The sequence below is a fragment of the Erythrolamprus reginae genome, chromosome 2, assembly GCF_031021105.1.
Source record: "Erythrolamprus reginae isolate rEryReg1 chromosome 2, rEryReg1.hap1, whole genome shotgun sequence".
Lineage (NCBI taxonomy): Eukaryota > Metazoa > Chordata > Lepidosauria > Squamata > Dipsadidae > Erythrolamprus > Erythrolamprus reginae.
The window spans coordinates 329,336,581-329,359,293 of NC_091951.1; the positions used below are offsets into that span (position 1 = coordinate 329,336,581).

General features: G+C 42.7%; 1 protein-coding gene across 2 annotated transcripts in view; it reads left to right on the forward strand.

Annotated features, from left to right (window-relative positions):
- The window catches only part of PLCXD3 (phosphatidylinositol specific phospholipase C X domain containing 3), a 116,634-nt gene that overhangs the window by 15,530 nt on the left and 78,391 nt on the right, over positions 1-22,713 (forward strand). Inside the window, exon 1 of one of the 2 annotated variants that reach the window (XM_070743401.1) lies at positions 7,023-7,108. The exons of the other annotated variant lie outside the window; for it this stretch is intronic. Coding sequence (XP_070599502.1) covers positions 7,057-7,108 — 52 coding nt within the window. The 5' untranslated portion in view covers positions 7,023-7,056. Of the gene's footprint in view, positions 1-7,022; positions 7,109-22,713 lie in introns of those variants that run through there. 2 annotated transcript variants of the gene reach the window in all.

Consider the following 22,713-nt stretch of genomic DNA (forward strand, 5'->3'; position numbering starts at 1 on the left):
CCCCTTTAGACTAACTAGCTGTTTTCTAGGAATTATGGCCTTAAATTACATGGATATACTGTAATTTAGATTAGATTTATAGATTAGATTCATTGGATTTATATGCCGCCCCTCTCCGAAAACTCGGGGCGGCTCACAGCAAGACAAAAAACAATATATAATGACAATCCAATACCCACCAATCCAATTTCAGTTTTAAGCTAAAAATTCACAAAAACAACCCCAAGTATTAAAACAAATAAACAAAACACACATACAATCAATCTAATACCAAAACAACATGGGCAAGGGGGAGATGTTTCAGTTCCCCCATGCCTGACGGCAGAGGTGGGTTTTAAGAAGTTTGCGAAAGGCAAGGAGGGTGGGGGCAATCCTAATCTCAGGGGGGAGTTGGTTCCAGAGGGTTGGAGCCGCCACAGAGAAGGCTCTTCCCCTGGGTCCCGCCAGACGGCATTGTTTAGTCGACGGGACCCGGAGAAGGCCAACTCTGTGGGACCGAACCGGTCGCTGGGATTCGTGCGGCAGAAGGCGGTCCCGAAGGTATTCTGGTCCAGTGCCATGAAGGGCTTTATAGGTCATAACCAACACTTTGAATTGTGACCGGAAACTGATCGGCAACCAATGCAGGCTGCGGAGTGTTGGAGTGATATGGGCATACTTAGAGAAGCCCATAATTGCTCTCGCAGCTGCATTCTGCACGATCTGAAGTTTCCGAACACTTTTCAAAGGTAGCCCCATGTAGAGAGCGTTACAGTAGTCGAACCTCGAGGTGATTAGGGCATGAGTGACTGTGAGCAATGACTCCCGGTCCAAGTAGGGCCGCAACTGGCGCACCAGGCGAACCTGGGCAAACGCCCCCCTCGCCACAGCTGAAAGATGTTTCTCTAGTGTGAGCTGTGGATCGAGGAGGACGCCCAAGTTGCGGACCCTCTCTGAAGGGGTCAATAATTCCCCCCCCAGGGTAATGGATGGACAGATCGAGTTGTCCTTGGGAGGCAAGACCCACAGCCACTCCGTCTTGTCTGGATTGAGTTTGAGTTTGTTGACACCCATCCAGGCCCCAACAGCCTCCAGGCACCGGCACATCACTTCCACTGCTTCGTTGACTGGGCATGGGGTGGAGATGTACAGCTGGGTATCATCGGCATATTGATGATACCTCACCCCATGTCCTTGGATGATCTCGCCCAGCGGTTTCATGTAGATATTAAATAGCAGGGGGGAGAGGACCGACCCCTGAGGCACCCCACAAGGGAGAGACCTCGAGGTCGACCTCTGACCCCCCACTAACACCGACTGCGACCGACCAGAGAGGTAGGAGGAGAACCACTGGAGAACAGTGCCTCCCACTCCCAACCCCTCCAGCCGGCGCAGAAGGATACCATGGTCGATGGTATCGAAAGCCGCTGAGAGGTCAAGGAGCACCAGGACAGAGGACAAGCCCCTGTCCCGGGCCCGCCAGAGATCATCCATCAATGCGACCAAAGCAGTTTCCGTGCTGTAGCCGGGCCTGAATCCAGACTGCCGAGGACCTAGATAATCGGCTTCTTCCAAGGACCGCTGGAGTTGAAGTGCCACCACCTTCTCGACAACCTTCCCCATAAAGGGAAGGTTGGAGACTGGACGGTAGTTATTAAGCACGGCTGGGTCCAGGGAAGGCTTCTTGAGGAGGGGGCGCACAAGTGCCTCCTTATAAAGGGCCGGGAAGGACCCCCTCCCCAAGGAGGCGTTGACAATCTCCTGGACCCAGCTCCGTGTCACCTCCCGACTGGCCGAAACCAGCCAAGAGGGACACGGATCCAGTAAACAGGTGGCGGAACTCACAGCTCCAATGGCCTTGTCCACTTCATCAGGTGACACCAAGTCAAACTCCGCCCAGACAGGTGGACAAAGACGTTTAGCCCCAGTCGCCTCAACTGACTCGTTGTCAGTCGACTCTGTTTTACAATTGGAGTCGAGGTCCGCCCGGATCCGAGCGATTTTATCAGCGAAAAACGTGTTAAAGTCCTCAGCACTGCTCTGCAAGGGCTCCCCAACTCCCCCCTGATTAAGAAGGGAGCGGGTCACCCTGAACAGAGCGGCTGGGCGGGATTCCGCTGATGCAATCAAGGCGGCATGGTACGCGCATCTTGCCGCCTTGAGCGCCACTTTGTAAGTCTTAATATGAGCTCTTACAAGTGTTCGATCGGATTCAGACTTACTCTTCCTCCATCGCTTCTCCAGACGTCTCTTCTGGCGCTTCAACTCCCGGAGCTCCTCGTTGTACCATGGGGCTCTACGGGGTCTAGTGCCGCGGAGAGGTCGCAACGGCGCAATCCGGTCAAGAGCCCCTACTGCAGCCTTGTTCCAGGCCTCAGCAAGGGTCTCTGCCGAACTGTGAACGAGTGTATCTGGAATGACCCCAAGCGCCCTCTGAAAACCTTCTGGATCCATCAGGCGTCTGGGGCGGAACAACTTAATTGGTTCCGCCTCCCTGCGGGGAAGGATTGGAGCCAGGAAGTTAAGCCGCAGTAGGAAATGGTCTGACCATGACAAAGGCAACACTTCTAAGCCCCTTAGTCTCAGACCATTACTCAATTGCTCAGAGAGGAATATCATATCGGGTGCGTGCCCACCCTCGTGGGTTGGACCCTGAACTACTTGAGTCAGGTCCATGGCTGTCATGGTGGCCATGAACTCCTGTGCCAGTCCAGAGGAACCGCCGAGTGACGGCAGATTGAAGTCCCCCAGGACAATAAGTCCGGGGAACTCCACCGCCAACCCGGCCACCTCCTCGAGCAGCACAGGCAGGGCTGTTGACACGCAGCTGGGAGGCAGGTACGTGAGTAACAAGCCCACCTGAACCCCTAAGTCCAACTTCACCAGAAGGGACTCGCAACCCGCAACCTCTGGAGCAATGAGCCTACGCAGGCAAAGACTCTCCCTGGCTATAATAGCCACTCCTCCCCCCCTTCCCTGGGGTCGAGGTTGATGCCACACCCGAAACCCAGCTGGACAGATTTCCGAGAGAGGAACTCCTCCCTCTGGGCCCAGCCAGGTTTCGGTCACACAAGCCAGGTCGGCCTCCTCATCCAGGATCAAATCCCGGATGAGGAGAGCTTTATTTACCACCGACCTGGCATTGAGCAGCAGCAGCTTGAGCCCAGGGCCAGGATTACACTCGTCACCAGTATCTTGGGTTGAGCTCAAGGAGCCGGAAGGAGGGATCGCTACTAAGCAGCGATCTCTCCTTCCCCTGGAACGGCTAGCTCCAAGGCTCCCACCATATCTGCCTCTCCCCAGCAAGACCGGGATATTTTGACCCTCCGCCACCCCAGAGATAGGTGCCCCCTCCCCTCCTGCCTCTCCAGCGTCAGGTGTGCCAAGGGTATTATTTAAAACATAACCATTCAATTCATACATACTATAATCCCACCCCCCAAACCCATTCCATTTACTATCCCCCTCCCACCCACCCCCATTAAATTCATTCCCATAAAAATCCATTTCTAAAACCCTAATAATTAATTTAATTTAAAAAATAAATTATTAAAAAACACTACCCTTAAAATCAATTGATTAAAAACAGTAAGTAACTTGGGTAAGTGGGCACAAAATAATTATAAATACCACACTAGTTTTGAGTCCAACTTTAACATATATAGAGTTCTGCACCTTGGATAAACTGGCATAATTATTGTACAATTATAAATACCATACTGATTTTGAGTCCCACCTTTATAAAAAAAAGACATTCTTGGGGTTACCTTGGTGTGCCCAATAAGAAATAAAATGCATCCATTCCTCATCAAAGACAATTGATGACCCCAACCCATATCTTCCTTCTGCTTCCATTGTTTGCTAATTGATTCATTTCAATGATATCCAGTCCGTTAATTATCTGCTCCAGTGATGCACATTTCAAGGACATAGCAAGAAGAGAGTAGTTTTGTTGCTAATAGGGAGTTTTTGTGGGAACAATTATCAGGTTGGCCCTTTGTTAATCATCTGCTAGAGATTTCGGTATTAAAATTAATAATCCCAACACCAGTCTGACCCCAGATCTTTCAATAATAACCTTCTTTCATCTGGAACTAATAAGACCAGTGATTATAACACCCTCATTGAAAGTTAACACAATACAAGGACCAGTTCTCCCCAAGGTCAGAGCTCAGCTTTCCATTCTGCGGTCTGCAAGAAGCTGGATAGAGAAAAATGGCAAAGAGAGAGAGAGAGAAAGGGAGAGAGGGAGGGAGTGAGATGGGGGGAAAGAGGGAGGGAGAGGGAGAGAAAGAGAAAGAAAGAGAGAGAGAGAGAGAGAGAGAGAGAGAGAGAGAGAGAGGTGGCAGGATGTGAAAAAGTCAACACAGCAGAGGAGAGAGGCAGATAAATGAAGCAGTTGTTGGCTGTTGTCCAGAAAGAAAGAAAACCAATTGTAGAAGGTTGAACAACCATGAGAACAATTTCCAGTAATTTCGAGAGACTAATTTCTAATTTTATGTAGACCATGGCTTCTCACCTTGTACTTAGGTGTAGTTCAATTTGTTTCTTTTGAGCTTACCACAATGCACAAAACCAGGTATATTTTGGCAGTTATGGTTTTCAGAGTAGTACTTCCTGGGTCTCTCTCACCAGGTCACTTAGAGATAACAAAAGCAGGGGTGTTCACAAGTCAAAATGGTGGCCATGACTATGCATAAATAGAAAAGGAGCTGGGTTTGAATGGCAGAATTGAGGCTGCCATTTTACCTTTTGTGAACCCCTGTCAATGTTTCCGTGTTAAAAGGTCATTATCAAATTGGATTTTTTAATGTCGAAGGAGAAAAACATTTTTAAATGCACAGCTGCAGAGCAATTCCCTCTACTTAATTTTAATAAAATGTAAATGAAATTAATTTTTATCCCAACTTTCCCCACTATTTTTTCAACAGGGGCTCTCAAGATTTCACTGGAAACTCTAATTTAGCTCTTGATCCATGAAAATGTGTCCACTTTTTCCAGATGTAGCTTATTCGATAAACCATGGTTAAACAATGATATGTAACAACAGAATTTATGAATCCAATGGAGAGTGGAGGAAAAGAAAATAATAGGAGAAAGATAAAATGGGAGAATACCAGAAAGTCAGAACCAACACTTGTCACCGCTAACATATAGATCTTTTGAGATTTATACATGATTGCATTCTGATCTATGTGGATTACTCTCACTTGAAAGAGAGTAATGTGGGCACAAGAATTAAAAGAGGGGATAAAACTTTGATTGAGATATAATGCCTTCTTCTCAATAGGAATAACTACATATTTTAAGATAGTACTCAAAAATGGGTTAATCAAGAAAAATAAACTTTAAATTAATGTGAAAACTGATTATTCATTACACAATGTACCAGGTTTTCATCAATTCTGTTCATACATTAGATATTTATTTTTCCAAAGAAAAACAACCATGGAGTTATATTTTGGAGTATTCATTCATTCATTCATTCATTCATTCATTCATTCATTCATTCATTCATTCGATTTTTATCCCACCCTTCTCCTTAGACTCAGGGCGGCTTACAACATGTTAGTAATAGCACTTTTTAACAGAGCCAGCATATTGCCCCCACAATCCGGGTCCTCATTTTACCCACCTCAGAAGGATGGAAGGCTGAGACAACCTCGAGCCGGTGATAAGATTTGAACCGCTGACCTATAGATCTACAGTCAGCTTCAGTGGCCTGCAGGACAGCACTCTACCTGCTGCGCTACCCCAGCTCTACTGTTAGTGTTATTGCAAAAGATAGAATAGTATAAAATACATTACACATCAGGGGAAACGGATTATTTAAATACTTCTCACCATGCCAATAAATAAATGAAAATATTCCATGAATTCACTGTTCATCTCCAAAACAGTCCAGATTTTATGAGAAAAAACATTTCAGGAACACGATTCACATTTGGCATTTAGTACAAATTGCTAGTATTATTTATGCAATATTAATAAATTCTTGGAACATCTTCCTTATGTTAATTTCTATTGTAATTCCCAAATCAAGTTTCAGACTGACTTTTGAATATTTAGACTAACTTCTCATGTGTGTTTGGGATATTAGTAGAAATGATATTTGTAACTTATATTCAGTAATGGACAGCCAAACTTTTTACTGCCACACTGTAGGTGTGGCTTATTTTGTGGGTATGGCTTGATGGTCATGTGACTGGGTAGGAGTGGCTTGCTGGCCACGTGACCAGGTGGGAGTGGCTTGAATGATCATCATCATTCAAGTGAACTGTTAAGTCCTCGACTTACAACCTTACCAGTGTCACTCTCTGGGGTGACAATTTGCTTCGTGTTTCCCGCACTCTCCTTTCTAGATCATACCCTGTCTCAGGCTGGGTAGCTAGGCGAATGGGTGCCAATCAGCTGTTGAGAAATGGGGGGAGGAAATGGGTCCCCTGCAACACCTGTTGGTGCTGGTCTCCCTGCCGCTTTCCGAGGAAGAGGATGGGATGGGAGATGGTCAGCTAAAGCCGGGCACACAGCTTTATTTCCGCCGGTGGAACTGTTTTCCACCCCATCCTACCTACTGCCCACCCTTGCTTATATTGCTAGAAATGTTAAACAAAGAGAAATTATTTATTCTGAAACAATTCCCAGCTTTTTTTCTGCCTGAAGCTGGCTCCTATTATTGTATATCTTTGTGGTACTATCTTGCCCTTTTTTCTCCAAATCAAAATCTACATCTTCACAAAGTCTTAAGTACACAACCATTGTTCCTGACGGCAACCATAATTTAAGCCACTGAGTCTAATAGCAACAGCACTTAGACTTATACAGTGCTTACACCCCTCTCTAAGTGATTTACAGAGTCAGCCTATTGCCTCCAACAATCTGGGTCCTCATTTTACCCACCTGCAAAGGATGGAAGGCTGAGCTTGAGCCTGGTGAGCTTTGATTTGCCAAATTGCAAGCAGCCAGCAGAAGTAGCCAGCAGTACCTGCATTCTAACCACTGTACCTCCGTGACACTTGGGAATCCATTTTCGCTGGCGGAACACTCAGGTCACCACCAGCACCTTCGATATGAGTGATGTTGAGCTGGCCACACTCACCCTGGTTATGCCCACCATGGCATTTGTCAGGTTTGCTGAACATGTTCTGTATTTTGACTTCTTTTATTTATTGCTTCATCCTTCTATGGAATTAATTTACAATGTGTTCTTTTTCTTCTTCTTGCAAATCACACCGGGAGTGTTCTTGCTTGTTTTCTATCTTTCTTTTTAATTATATTTTAATTCTCACTCTCCTTTTGACATCTTCAAATTTCTACTGTATATTACTTCTTAGGCTGATTACTTTATAAGCTTATATTTGGCCAAGATATTTTTTTTCCTGGGGAACTTTCAAGAACATCTGCTTAGCTATTCAGGAGCCAGTGAAGCAAGCTGAAATTATATCATTTCACTGCTTAAATATTGCTTGCAATTTAGTATGGGCATGGAGGGAAAAAAATCATTTTCAATAACTGAAAATTTCAAAACTCATTTATACATAGATTTTATCTATCTATCTATCTATCTATCTATCTATCTATCTATCTATCTATCTATCTATCTATCTATCTATCTATCTATCTATCTAATCTAATCTATCTATCTATCTATCTATCTATCTATCTATCTATCTATCTATCTATCTATCTATCTATCTATCTATCTATCTATCTAATCTATCTGTCTATCTATCTATCTATCTATCTATCTATCTATCTATCTATCTATCTATCTATCTATCTAATCTATCTATCTATCTATCTATCTATCTATCTATCTATCTATCTATCTATCTATCTATCTATCTATCTAGTTAGTCAGTCAAGATTTCCCCCCTTCCCCATTTTCATCTAGGATTCTGTTATATTTTTTTTTTTAGCTCATCCTAAAAATATATTCTTCCATTGTTTTTTCTGTAGTTGCTATAGTTAAAATGACCCAATGCTGGATTAAGAACATCTGGCTGAAATTCCTAAGCAGATATGATGTTTGTATAATGTTGGCCAAGTCAATATTGCTTGCTTTGAAAGTGATTATAATAAATGGTTTACTATTACTTTAATGATGCTTAGGTTTATGTATGAGTGCTTTAGTGTAGTCATCCAACAAACCACAGTTTAGCATTTAACCATTCCCTTAACATTTTGATTATATTTGTTTGCTTGTTTGCCACCCAGCTGACCTAGAGGCACTTAGTTTTCTCGTAACAGATTATTCTTAATAATGGTTAGGAATATTTGAAAATAACCTGATTCTGATTATTCTTAACAGTGGCTTTTTGGATTGGATTGGATTTATTGGATTTATATGCCGCCCCTCTCCGCAAACTCGGGGCGGCTCACAACAACAATAAAAAACAGTACAGTACACAATACCAAATCCAATGCCCACCCATCCAGTTCCAATTTAAATTAATAATCTCATAAAAAACAGTATATATAAAAAACAGGCACACAGTCAATCAATCAACAAAACAACATGGGCAAGGGGGGAGGTGTTTTAGTTCCTGAAACAAAGCCAAACATGGTTTGCCTGGGTAAACTATAGCTAATGGTATCAACATAGTTTTTCTAAACTGGGGTTAGCTGAAAACTGAAAAAAAAACCTCTTCCAAAATTTCAGCCTCCTTGGCCCAGCAAAAAAGGAAATGGGATGTATGCATTTCCATAGCTTTTGTGTATAATGCACAATTTATTATTATAGTCAAAACAAATTTTTATCTATATCTGTCAAGCTAGGATTACATATCAGAAAATAAAATGGTATCCATTGTATGAATCTAATAAAAATATAGAAGTATACACTATGGGCCATTTTCCCCCTTTTCTAGATTACCGGTATGCACCAACACTCCGCAGTCTGCATTGGTTGCCGATCAGTTTCCGGTCACAATTCAAAGTGTTGGTCATCACCTATAAAGCCCTTTATGGCACTGGACCAGGGTATCTACGAGACCGCCTTCTGCCGCATGAATCCCAGCGACTGGTTAGGTCCCACAGAGTGGGCCTTCTCCAGGTCCCGTCAACAAAACAATGTCATTTGGCGGGACCCAGGGGAAAAGCCTTCTCTGTGGCGGCCCCGGCCCTCTGGAACCAACTCCCCCCTGAGATTAGAATTGCCCCAACCCTCCTTGCCTTTCGTAAGCTCCTTAAAACCCACCTCTGCCATCAGGCATGGGGGAACTGAGATATTCTTTCCCCCTAGGCCTTTACAATTTATGCATGCTATGTTTGTTTGTAGGGATGTTTGGTTTTACAATAAGGGTTTTTTAGTTGTTTTATTATTGGATTTATATGGTGTTTTTTATTACTGTTGTTAGCCGCCCCGAGTCTACGGAGAGGGGCGGCATACAAATCCGATAAATAAATGAATGAATGAATGAATGAATGAATGAATAATAAATAAATAAGTAAGTAAGTAAGTAAGTAAGTAAGTAAGTAAGTAAGTAAGTAAGTAAGTAAGTAAGTAAGTAAATATTCCAAGGAATATTATGGGTAATAACAGCATACATACTGTATGGCTCAATTAATTCTAATCTGATTGGACACTATTGTTTTTCTGACTCTGATAAACAATATACTTAAATCTGGTGGGGTTTTTTCACTTTCCACAAAGTCTAGAAAGGAATCTTTGTTTTTACACTTCATTCTTAGTGTGGTTTAGCATTTCTTTCACATTTCTTTCAGCAATACTTCTAAACTTTTCTTGTACGGCTGCAGTTTCCCTCTCCTCAAGCACATATTTCCATCAGTCTGCAGTTCTCCTGGCTGTCTTGAGGGAGGAATATTTTCATGATGTCTTATCATGGAATCATAATTCAATCAAGGTGAGAGAAGACATGAAGGCTACAGATCACCAGTGAGACAATGACATAATGAAAGGCAAAGCACTCTCCAACCTCACAGCTATGAGAAAGCCAAAGGACATTTCATGCATACTATTATCCCTTTTGAAAATAATAATATTAAAAACAATGTTTTCTCTTAAGTTAAACAAGAATACGTTGAAAACATTGGGCATGGCATTGGTCCTGGCCACTTTATCTTAATCCTGAAAATGACCAAAAGACTGCCTCTTAGCCCAGAGGTGGAGCTCTTGCCTCACAATCAGGAAGTTGTGAGTTTGATCCTAGGTAGAGGCTGATGTAGGATTTCCTGCTTGGGTAGGGGATTGGATTAGATTACCTGCAAGTAATCTAACCTTCCAACTCTGTTCATATGATATGTTAACTATGTAACCGTACAGGTTGCATTGAATAATCATCCTTGTTAGATCCTAATTGATCTACTCTTTGTTTACAGGCATCAAGATTTTTTCTGGTACCTTCAACCCTCCACCTCTCATGTTCAGCAGGTCCCATACCTTAGTCTATCAAGCTTCATAAGAACTTTCAGGATCAATCCTAAGAGACAGATAGACTTTATATCACATAGCCTAAATATGACATAATGATTCTTTTCTGTCACAACACTGGCCTATACAATAGCAAGCCCCAGAAATTTGCATGAGTTGCTTGTTTATTTTTAATCAAACTTTAAAAACTTGTAATTCCAAAGATTGGATTCAATGATTGGATAGATCTCCTTGGAGTTGAGAGTGATACATTTGGATGTTGTGTTTTCCCTCAGAGAATGAGTATTATTTTAAATGTCCAGAATTGTTTTAAAGTTGGGCAGCTGAGAAATTCAACAAAGAAAGAAAAAAAGAAAGAAAGAAAGAGGGAGGGAGGGAGGGAGGGAAGGAAAGAAGGAAGGAAGGAAGGAAGAAAGAAAGAAAGAAAGAAAGAAAGAAAGAAAGAAAGAAAGAAAGAAAGGGTCTTCTTTTTCTAGAAAATGTGGCTCAGGGAAATACTATGAATAAAATATGTTGCAGTATATTCATGATATCTGATTTCCTCAGAGAAATATACTTTCCAGGTTAAAATAAGTTGTGAACTTTTAATGTAAGGTCATGCTATTTTTTTCTCAGCTAATGCTAGAAATCTTTTTAAAAATGTGCTCAAAGATTGAGGCAAACATTTTCTTTTTTGCTGGTAATATTAGAGCCCACAGTCATGCTGTAAGAGATCTGGGTTGAATAAAATGTGTGCATTTTCATAGACTAGAAAATGCACAGAATTGAAAATACAGTTGTCAGTCCCAAAATGAAGAATGGCATGTGGCAGTTCCTCCAAGCTGAATTCTTTATTATTTCACACCTATAGACAGAATCTTGCCAGAATAAAGACTTTACTATGCACATCTGCAATATACTTTGTGAAGTAGTAGAGAGGGGTTGTTGTCACCCTCTTTTTCTCACACATATCTGAGATACATTACTTCTTTGGAATATACCCTCTCCATTTCATTTCATTTAAACACAAAAACAATGGCAATTTTCCATTTGCCATGCTAGCAATGGCCATGAATTTGGACAGCTTTAAAAGGTTTTGTGCAAATCCATAGAAGAAAAATGTATTTTTGATCTCTGCTTCCTTGTTCTTTGTGTATTATCTCCACTATCCTACTCTAAATGTCAGTTGCTAGGAATCACATATTTTATTAGTTTAATTGGGCAGTGTAAAAAAACCCCACATAAAACAACAAACACATATACAATCATTATTAAAAAGGCATTAATAGAAGAGACTATTTGTAGAACAAGGTTGAAAGATAGAATCCTAGTTGCTCTCTGTGCTTGGCTGTCTTCTTGCAAATGTTTCATTAAGCAATTTGGTTGAATAAGTCCTGATGTTGGTTAATGAAATGTTTGCATTCGAGCTCAGAGAGGACTCCATAAAATGTCATTATTAAAAATGAAAATAATATCCAGAATTTGAAATATGTGAAGGTACTGCTAGATCTTTTTTTATCGTGGCCTTTCTAAAACATTTGGTCTCCCTCTGATGAACAAAATGTCAAATTAAATAGAGCTTGGTCTGAACCGATTTGTCTCTTCTTATATTTGGCTATAAAAGAAGAACAGTGAAGTGAAAATCTAGGTGAAAAAACACCCTTAGGTAGAACTTCTGTATACATTTTTTCTGTTTTTTCCCAATATAAACCCTGATATTCCAGAAAAATTAGCTGTTGCGGTCCTTTGTAGCTTGAAGGTATAGAAACAATTCACTAGAATTACATGAATCAAGGCAGATGCAGGAAGTGAGAAAATTGTGCACAGTAAAGGAGAATTAGCTAGACAGGGCTAGGCAAAGTTGGCTCTTCTATGACATGTGGACTTCAACTTCAACTGAGCAGTCATGGGCTTACCTAGATATGCCCATGTTTCGCCATCACTCCGCAGTCTGCATTGGCTGCCGATCAATTTCCGGTCACAATTCAAAGTGTTGGTTATGACCTTTAAAGCCCTTCATGGCACTGGACCAGAATATCTCCGAGACCGCCTTCTGCCGCACGAATCCCAGCGACCGATTAAGTCCCACAGAGTGGGCCTTCTCCGGGTCCCGTCAACTAAACAATGTCGGTTGGCGGGCCCCAGGGGAAGAGCCTTCTCTGTGGCGGCCCCGACTCTCTGGAACCAACTCCCCCCAGAGATTAGAACTGCCCCTACTCTCCCTGCCTTCCGTAAACTCCTTAAAACCCACCTTTGCCATCAGGCATGGGGGAACTGAAACACCTCCCCCGGGCATGTACAATTGATGCATGGTATGTTTGTGTGTGTGTTTGTTAATAAATGGGGTTCTTTTTAAATCTTTTTAAATATTTTAAATTTATTTGGATTTGTCATGATTTGCTGTATCTTGCTGTGAGCCGCCCCGAGTCTGCGGAGAGGGGCGGCATACAAATCTAAATAATAAATAAATAAATAAATAAATAAATAAATAAACTCCCAGAATTCCTGAGCCAATCATACTAGCTCAGGAATTCTGGGAGTTGAAGTCCATAAGTCACAAAAGAGCCAACTTTGCATACCCCTGGGCTAGATTGATGCTAGGATTGTCCAGAGCTTTGGAAACACACCAGTGGTGGGTTTCTACCAGTTCGCCCAGGTTCAGGTGAACTAGTAGCAGCAGTGGCAGGAGGTTCCACCCACCCACCCAAATGTCATCATGGACGTTCTGTGCATGCGCAGAAGGTTCTTCGCAAGCACAGATGCATTGCGGTGCATACTCCCATTCCCGAACTGGCAGCAAAGGTGAATTAAAACCACCACTGAAATGTAATTTTTCTTGTCTAGCAATTGCTTCAGTTGGACCCAGAAGCTTTCTGAGAATTTCCAGTGAATGGGGGAAAAAAATAGATTTGTCAGGACATTTTTCCAGCAATTGTTTTTCCTCCAACTATTTCTTTCCCAGACAAATAGCTCATAAGGACACAATTTGAAGTTAGTTGGGGGAAAGATCAAAAGCAACGTGAGAAAATATTATTTTACTGAAAGAGTAGTAGATCCTTGGACCAAACTTCCAGCAGACGTGGTTGGTAAATCCACAGTAACTGAATTTAAACACGCCTGGGATAAACATATATCCATTGTAAGATAAAATACAGGAAATAGTATAAGGGCAGACTAGATGGACCATGAGGTCTTTTTCTGCTGTCAGTCTTCTATGTTTCTATGTTTCTAAGAAGACATCAACAGGAAACAAGCCAAAGAAACACTCTGACAAATGATAGAATCACAGGCTATCAACAATGCAATAAATCTTTTCGGTAACTTGTAATCAGTGAGTTGGATTGGGGCAGTGTACAACTATTAGGAAATAAATCCACCGATATTATTCTTACAGCCCAATTCCAAGTGGATCTTCCATCAGGAGTTGTTGTTCCTGTTGTGATTCAGCCTGAGGCTGCTCAGGGACCGACTGCGTCTCTGCTGGATCCAGGCCCGGAGGAGGAGGACAGTGAACAGGAGGGGGAGGACCAGGCAGATGGGGGAGAGGAAAGTCAGGAAGAGGATGAGGGGGAGCAGCCTGAGAGCCCCGGAAGGGGGGGCTCTCCCCAGCCAGTAGCCTGGCCTCATTGGATGAGGAAGCACAGGCTATAATTGACATGAGACAGCGACGTGCAGCTCAGAGACGGGACCAATTAGAAAGGTATTGGCATCACTGAATTGGCAACAGCTGGGTTTGGGTGTGGTTCTCCTCAGCAGGGTTTAAAAGGCAGGCAAGCCTTTTCAGCCATGTGGAGTGTTATCAACTGGAAGTTCTGTGACCCTGCTTTGCTTCTCGGCATCTCTGATCTTGGCTTGTGGCCTAGAAGACTGGAAGACTTGGGGGAGGCGTATGTTTGTTATCTACAGCGTTGTTTTTGACAGCAAGAATCCTGTTTTACTTCATGGCCTTCGTGAAACATCTTTGAAGTTTCAGCGTGTTCCTGTTTGTAAGGACATTTTCTGTTACCTGTGTTTGCTTTGCATTCTATAAACTGCCTTTGATTTTTACCAGTGTGTCTGGCTTCTCTTTTTGGGTTGGTGTTTGGTTCTGGAGGGACCCAGACAGAACATGTTCCCATATTTAATGGAGACATTCAATAGTTACTTCAGCTCTGATGTTATCTGATAAAGTGTATTGCTATTGTATGGGTATTTGGTACCCTGTATTGTCTTCAATCTATCGCCTCAGGACTTTGTGGGTTCCAAAATGCAGGTGATTCATGGAGCAAAGGAAATATTACTGTTTGCTTCATTTAGTTAATTTGGTGTGATTCAAATTAACTGCAAATTAAGCTAATAATACAACTTTGTCACCATTTTTCAAGGCAGTGCTCAGCATGCTATTCGAAGGTCAACTGAATTTTTGACCTTAGTATGCTTCTGTATCTTGGGTTGCATCTTGGGTTATGTTGTCCCTGACACACTAATGTCAAAAAAAGTGTCACGCTCTCTTAAAAGCTGTTGTCTTGTTCACAATATCTTTCTGTTTTCAAGCAAGCAGATGTCATTTTAACCTTGGCAACTTAACCTTGGAGGGATAATGATTCTTCTCACATTAACAATGCAGCCTGCCAACACCTCTGTTGGTCGTCTGTATAAACTTTATTTATAGACTTTCCTCCCAGTTGATAGCTGGCAACCTTATTGGAATTCCTTGATGGTGATTTAAATCCATATTATTTTCTATGAACAAGATGCTAGTGGTATGGCCATTCTATTCTGCTCTGTCATTAAAAAAAATTAATTATAACTTCATTTGATATGTATGCATGCTCAGAATTCCATGCTTGAGGAATTCAAGCCGAGATAATTATCCATCTTATCCAGAGATGGGCTTCAGCAGGTTCTGACTTGTTCTGGAGAACTGGTAGCGGAAATTTTGAGCAGTTCGGAGAACCGGCAAATACAATCTCTGACTGGCCCCGGCCCCATCTATTCTCTGCCACCCAAGTCCCAGCTGATTGGGGGAAATGGGGATTTTGCAGTAACTTTCCCCTGGAGTGGGGAGGGAATGGAGATTTTACAGCATCCTTCCCCTGCCACATCCACCAGGTCATACCACGCCCACCAAGCCATGCCCACAGAACCAGATATATATATGAAGGTCTTGGCATATTCGGGTTTCTTCCTGTGTAGGTTTCAGAGATTCAGCTGTGTTCGCCCTAGCACAAGGACAAAAGCACCAGCCTGAAGATGACAAGTGGAACATTGTTGAAACGTCACCAGAAATCTCTGAAACGTACATGGGAAGAAACCCGAATATTCCAAGACCTTCATTCCTGTACCCGTGAAAGTCACATTTTTTCCAACAGAATGTATGTATGTATGTATGTATGTATGTATGTATGTATGTATGTATGTATGTTTGTATGTATGTATGTGTGATTTGATCCTGTAACTTCTGCCTTGTAAGGCCACAGGATCTGATCCCTTCAGCTTTGTACCAGGGAGGGGCTATATGTTTTTTCTGTCGGATCACCTGGTATATTGAAGGAGGGTCGCAGCTTCCTTTTTGCCTCTCGGCCCAACCCAGGGCCATTTCCAAGTCAGTTAATTTTTGTTCATAGCTGACAAACTATATTCTGTATGTATCACGTGTTTTTTGCTGAATTTTTAAAATTAAGGGAGACTAGGATAGCACTATTTCGGCCTTGTTTATTTATTTATTTATTTTTTATTTATTTATTTATTGGATTTGTATGCTGCCCCTCTCCATAGACTCTGGGCGGCTAACAACAGTAATAAAAAACAGCATGTAAATCCAATACTAAAACAACTAAAAAACCCTTATTGTAAAACCACACATCCATACAAACAAACATACCATGCATAAATTGTAAAGGCCTAGGGGGGAAGAATATCTCAGTTCCCCCATGCCTGATGGCAGAGGTGGGTATTAAGGAGCTTACGAAAGGTGAGGAGGGTGGGGGCAATTCTAATCTCTGGGGGGAGTTGGTTCCAGAGGGCCAGGGCCGCCAAAGAGAAGGCTCTTCCCATGGGCCCCGCCAAACAACATTGTTTTGTTGACGGGACCCAGAGAAGGCCCACTCTATGGGACCTAAACGGTTGCTGGGATTTGTGCAGCAGAAGGCAGTCTCGTAGATACCCTGGTCCGGTGCCATGAAGGGCTTTATAGGTGATGACCAACACTTTGAATTGTGACCGGAAACTGATCGGCAACCAATGCAGACTGCAGAGTGTTGGTGTAACATGGGCAATTTTGTGAAAGCCCATGATTGCTCTTGCAGCTGCATTCTGCACGATCTGAAGTTTCCGAACACTTTTCAAAGGTAGCCCCATGTAGAGAGCATTACAGTAGTTGAGCCTCGAGGTGATGAGGGCATGAGTGACTGTGAGTAGTGACTCCCGGTCCAAATAGGGCCGCAACTGGTGCACCAGGCCAACCTGGGCAAACGCCCCCGTCACCATAGCTGAAAGATGTTTCTCTAATGTGACCTGTGGATCGAGGAGGACGCCCAAGTTGCGGACCCTCTCCGAAGGGGTCAATAATTCCCCCCTAGGGTGATGGATGGACAGATGGAATTGTCCTTGGGAGGCAAAACCCACAGTCTCTGGCCTCATCAGCTAGCCATACCCTTACTGGGATTTGATCCTGTAGTTTCTGCCTTGTAACGCAGAGAATTAACCTCTAGGCTCAAATCCCAGTAAGGGTATGGATCCTGTTCTGTGTCTTGGTTCACCAACCTAATCAGAAAGGAGACACCCCCCAAGAACCATGACACAGAACAGGACAACGACATCTTAGAGTATCTTAGAATCCTAACTTTCTTATTAGAAGCAAATATGGATTTTTTTTGTAAGGCTTTCCTACTGTGCTGGAGACCAAGTTTTTAAAAATACATCCAGTAAGTCTTTCCTTTATGCTGCAGAGAAACCCAGAATGTCCTCAATTGTCACATAAGTTGCTAAATGATAAAATGTACACACTGGTTCATGCTGTTAAAGCTTAAAGGTTGGCCTACAAAACTTTTGCCAGACCCATCCTAGACTACTGCTCATCTGTCTGGAACCCATACCACATCTCAGACATCAACACCCTTGAAAATGTCCAAAGATATTTCACCAGAAGAGCCCTTCACTCCTCCACTCGAAACAGAATATCCTACGAAAATAGACTAACAATCCTGGGCCTAGAAAGCCTAGAACTACGGCGCCTAAAACATGACTTGAGTATTGCCCACAAGATCATATGCTGCAACGTCCTACCGGTCAATGACTACTTCAGCTTCAACTGCAATAACACAAGAGCATGCAACAGATTCAAACTTAATACAAACCGCTCCAAACTTGACTGTAAAAAATATGATTTCAACGATCGAGTTATCGAAGCGTGGAGCTCATTACCGGACTCAATTGTGTCAACCCCTAACCCCCAACACTTCTCCCTTAGACTCTCCACGATTGACCTGTCCAGGTTCCTAAAAGGCCAGTAAGGGGCGTACATAAGTGCACTGGTGTGCCTTTCGTCCCCGTCCAATTGTCTTTCCTTTCTTTCACCTATCATATATATTCTCTTCCTTTCAGTTCACTTTTACCCTTATATATATTACCACATGTCTATTTTTCTTCCTATGTATTTGTGTATTGGACAAATGAATAAATAAAAGTAAAATAAAATAAAATAAAATTACTGCTTCCCATTCATGCAAGACCCGGCATCACAGGAAATTCATCTGTTAAATATTTTCAAGATTGCTACCCTGCAATGCATTTTTCCAAATTCTCCATTTGGATTTTATAAGACTGTTTTATCTAACCTAACCCTTTCCTCCCCCCCTCCCCATTCTAACATTGGGCACTTAGGAAAGGATAAAATGCTTTCCACTATGTCGACTTCAGCCTATGATGTCCCAAATATCTGACAGTTTTGAGCCAGTTCTTGTGTAGATTAGCTGAGATCTATAACACAGACTGCCGTTGCTAAGGAAGCAGAGGCTTTGAAGAGGTTGATTGGATTATAAAATCCGCTCTTGAAAAAATGAGATAGGGAGGAAGTGGAACTATTCTGCCATTGGAATAATTCATGTAATATGATTTTCTGAAACCATGTCCAGCTAGAATACAAAACCGGGACATCATGATTGAGAATTGCTGGGTTGCCATTAACTGCTCTTGGCATCTTGATGAAAATCGAGGGCTGATTTTGTGTGTGTGCCTTGGGCAGTGTATAAATCCAGTGCTCGTTTCTTAAAAAAAAAAAAACGCACAAGAGATTTGAAGCATTTAATGATGCTACATTTTAAAATGTGAATGCAGCAAAGTATCCTTTAAGGTATTTGCAGTAAAGCAAATTAATGAGTGGTACTCGCTGAAAATGGGTTGACAGAAGATATAAGCTAGCATGCAAAGAGTTACTTTATTGCCTGAAGTACAGGTAGTCCTCAACTTATGACCAAAATCGAGCCCCAAATTTCTGTTGCTGTTGTGGTTAGCTCTGGCCCAGCTCCTGCCCCAAGGACTGTGGATGTGGGGGAGACATCCACATGCTGCAGGCCTGTTTGGCAGGACCAAACAATGCCACTTGGCGGGACCCAGGGGAAGAGCCTTCTCTGTGGTGGCCCTGGCCCTCTGGAACTAACTCCCCCCAGAGATTAGAATTGCCCCTACCCTCCTTGCCTTTCGTAAGCTACTTAAAACCCACCTCTGCCGCCAGGCATGGGGGAATTAAGACTTTTTCTCCCCCTAGGCCGTCACAACTGTATATATGGTATGCTTGTATGTATGTTTGGTTTTTATATATTAAGGGGTTTTAATTTGCTTTTAGTATTGGATTTTATTGTACATTGTTTATGATTGTTGTTAGCTGCCCCGAGTTTTCGGAGAGGGGCGGCATATAAATCCAATAAAACTAAACTAAACTAACTAAACTGTTTTGCTCCCGGTGGAATCTGCTGATGAAGGCTGCTCTGACCAAGAAGACATGAGTGACAGGGAGGAGGAGAGTGTGGCAGACAGCTCAGAAGGAGATCAATTATCTCTCTCCTCCTTGGATTTGGAACAAGAGTTAATGATACAGCCACGCATGAGGAGAGCAATGCAGAGGCAGCAACAACTGAGAGATTATTATCAAAGAAAATGAGGTCACCTGTGGTTGGGTGGGGCTGTGGTAATTAGTGAGGCTGCTATAAATAGCAGCCTGTGGGTTTGGCCATTGTGGAGGATTATCTGATCCTTGTGTTTCGTGACTGCTTTACTGACTTTGACTTTTTGTGTGCTGATTTTTCCCCGCTTTAAAACTAAACCAGAGCAAAGTGTGTTTTACTTTGTGAAAGAAGAAGGACTGTGAATTGCCTCACAGCTGCAAGCTAAGTATCACAGAACTGATAAGGGACTGGTACAAATTACCAGTTTGTTTGGAGACGAGTGCTCTTTGCTATACAAAAAGAGTGCTTCGTTTATTTGCATTTTCGGTATAAAGAACATTGTTTTGAATTTTCAAACGTGTGTGTGTCTGAAATTGTATCTGTGCATTTTCGGGAGGATTCTACCAGAGAGCTCGACAGAACATGTTGCTAAGCAAGATAATTGTTAAGTGAGTTTTGCCCGTTTTCTTGCCACAGGCATTAATTGAACTGAGCTCTTCCATTGACTTTGCTTGTCAGAAGGTCACAAAGGGTGATCTTAGGACCCTGGAACACTGCTGTCAACCATCATAAATATGAGTCAATTGCCTAGCGTCTGAATTTTGATCACATGACCCTGGCCAGTGATGGCGAACCTATAGCATGGCTGCCACAGGTGGCACATGGAGCCATATCTGCTGGCACATGAGCCATTACCCTAGCACAACTCCAAGGTGCATGTGTATGCCAGCCAGCTGATTTTTGGCTCACAGAGAGGCTCTGGGATGGTGTTTTTGGCTTCCAAAGAGCCTCCAGGAGGATGGAGAAGGGTGTTTTTACCCTCCAAGCTTTTGGAGCCTGTGGAGGGCGAAACACGAGCCTACTGGGCCTACCGGAAGTTGGGAAACAGCTGTTTGCAGCCTCCAGAGGGCCTCTGGGTGGTGGGGGAATCTGTTTTCACCCTCCCCAGGTATTGAATTATGGGCGTGGGTACTCATGCATGCACGATAGTGTGCACACACACTTTTTCGACACCCGAGGAAAAAAAGGTTTGCCATCACTGCCCTAGACAGTATCGGGTTGCTACCAATATGGATAAGGAAGGCACACCGGTAGCAAAAAAGTATTTATTTTTTATTGATTTGATTTGATTTGATTTGATTTGATTTGATTTGATTTGCAGGTGCATGGGCATGTCCCAGCATTATTTTGCTTCTGCGCATGTGCAGGGAACAAAATCTTTCGAGGGGAAATACACGTGAGAATTCAGTTATTTTTTTTGCTTCTGCGCATGCACAGAAGCAAAATCTCACTGGGACGTGCCCCCCTGCAGCAGAAGCAAAGCGCAGTGGTAGCGGCAGAATCGGGAATCAGCCCCTGCCCTAGGGTGTTATGTCCTGTGTACAGCTGGGAAAAAATGGTCCGTCCCTTTTCCTAGGCAGGAAAATACAGAGCCAGGATTGGCTGGCTCAGCCTGGCAGTGGGCGATATAAATAGCTGCCAGGCATGTTGTTGTTGTTACACTGTTATCACAAGTTGCTGTTACTTCTACAATAAAGTGAGTGTGGTTTTCCTGAGCCTGTCCACCTCCTCATTGGTTGGCTCTTACATGGGGAGTGATGCATCAGTCATAAGTGTGAAAAACTGTCAGGTCATTTTTTTTCATTGCTGTTGTAACTTCAAATGGTAAACCAAGGACTATCTGTAATATTTTTAAGACAATTAGTAAGTAAAATGACACTAAAATTGTACTTGCTGAAGTTATGCTTTTGACATTTCTCCATCAATATTATTACTGAAACAGACAGGAAGAAAAGTCAGGTATGGGAAGAAAATAAGGGATTGTTTGCAACACAATGAAAGCTGGACATGCCTTCAAATCAATCTTTCTTTAAACGTGTTAGTTTTTCATAAAGCACTGTCATGTCTAATAGTCAAAATAAGTAAACAAGCTTTGATGTGATCCGTATATTATCCCATAATTCACAAAGCCGATGTTCATCCATCGTGTTCAAAGAGGATCTTGACAGCTAACAGGTTGTGGGCTGTCTACAATTTGTCTGCAGGTGTCTGGAAAGACCTATACAGGTACAAAATGTTCTTCCACATGCTGGGCACCTTTATTGCAGCATTTGCAGCTCTGGCTTTGCAGAGTACTCACTTCTCTTAGAACAGTGTTTCCCAACCTTGGCAACTTGAAGATATCTGGACTTCAACTCCCAGAATTCCCCAGCCAGCATTTGCTGGCTGGGGAGTTCTGGGAGTTGAAGTCCAAATAGCTTCAAGTTGCCAAGGTTGGGAAATACTGTCTTAGAAACATAGAAACATAGAAAAAGACCTCATGATCCATCTAGTCTGCCCTTATACCATTTTCTGTATTTTACCTTAGGATGGATATATGTTTATCCCAGGCATGTTTAAATTCAGTTACTGTGGATTTACCAACCACGTCTGCTGGAAGTTTGTTCCAAGGATCTACTACTCTTTCAGTAAATAATATTTTCTCACGTTGCTTTTGATGTTTCCCCCAACTAATTTCAGATTGTGTCCCCTTGTTCTTGTGTTCACTTTTCTATTAAAACACTTCCCTCCTGGACCTTATTTAACCCTTTGACATATTTAAATGTTTCGATCATGTCCCCCCTTTTCCTTCTGTCCTCCAGACTATACAGATTGAGTTCATTAAGTCTTTCCTGATACGTTTAATACTTAAGACCTTCCACCATTCTTGTAGCCCATCTTTGGACCTGTTCAATTTTGTCAATATCTTTTTGTAGGTGAGGTCTCCAGAACGGAACACAGTATTCCAAATGTGGTCTCACCAGCGCTCTATATAGCGGGATCATAATCTCCCTCTTCTGCTAAGATTGTTCTTCTGTCCTCAGACGTCTGGCAGCCTTGGTGGATCAGCATGTGCCATGTTGACCAATCTTGTGCCAGGGTTTCCCAGGAGGTGGTGTCGATATTGAGGGACTTGCAGGAGGCTTTCAATGTGTCTTTGTATCACTTCCTTTGTCCCCCATGTGATTCCTTTCCCTGAGACAGCTCACCATAGAAGAGCTGTTTGGAGATGCGATGACTCAGCATCCTTGCAACATTGTCTGCCCAGTGTATCTGGGCTTCAGCAGAGTGTGAATTGATGGCAGGCCTGCTGTGGAGTGGACCTTATCCTGCCATTGAAACCTCAGAATTCTATGGAGGTAGGTCATGTGGAAGTGGTTCAGTTGCCTAGCATGCTTT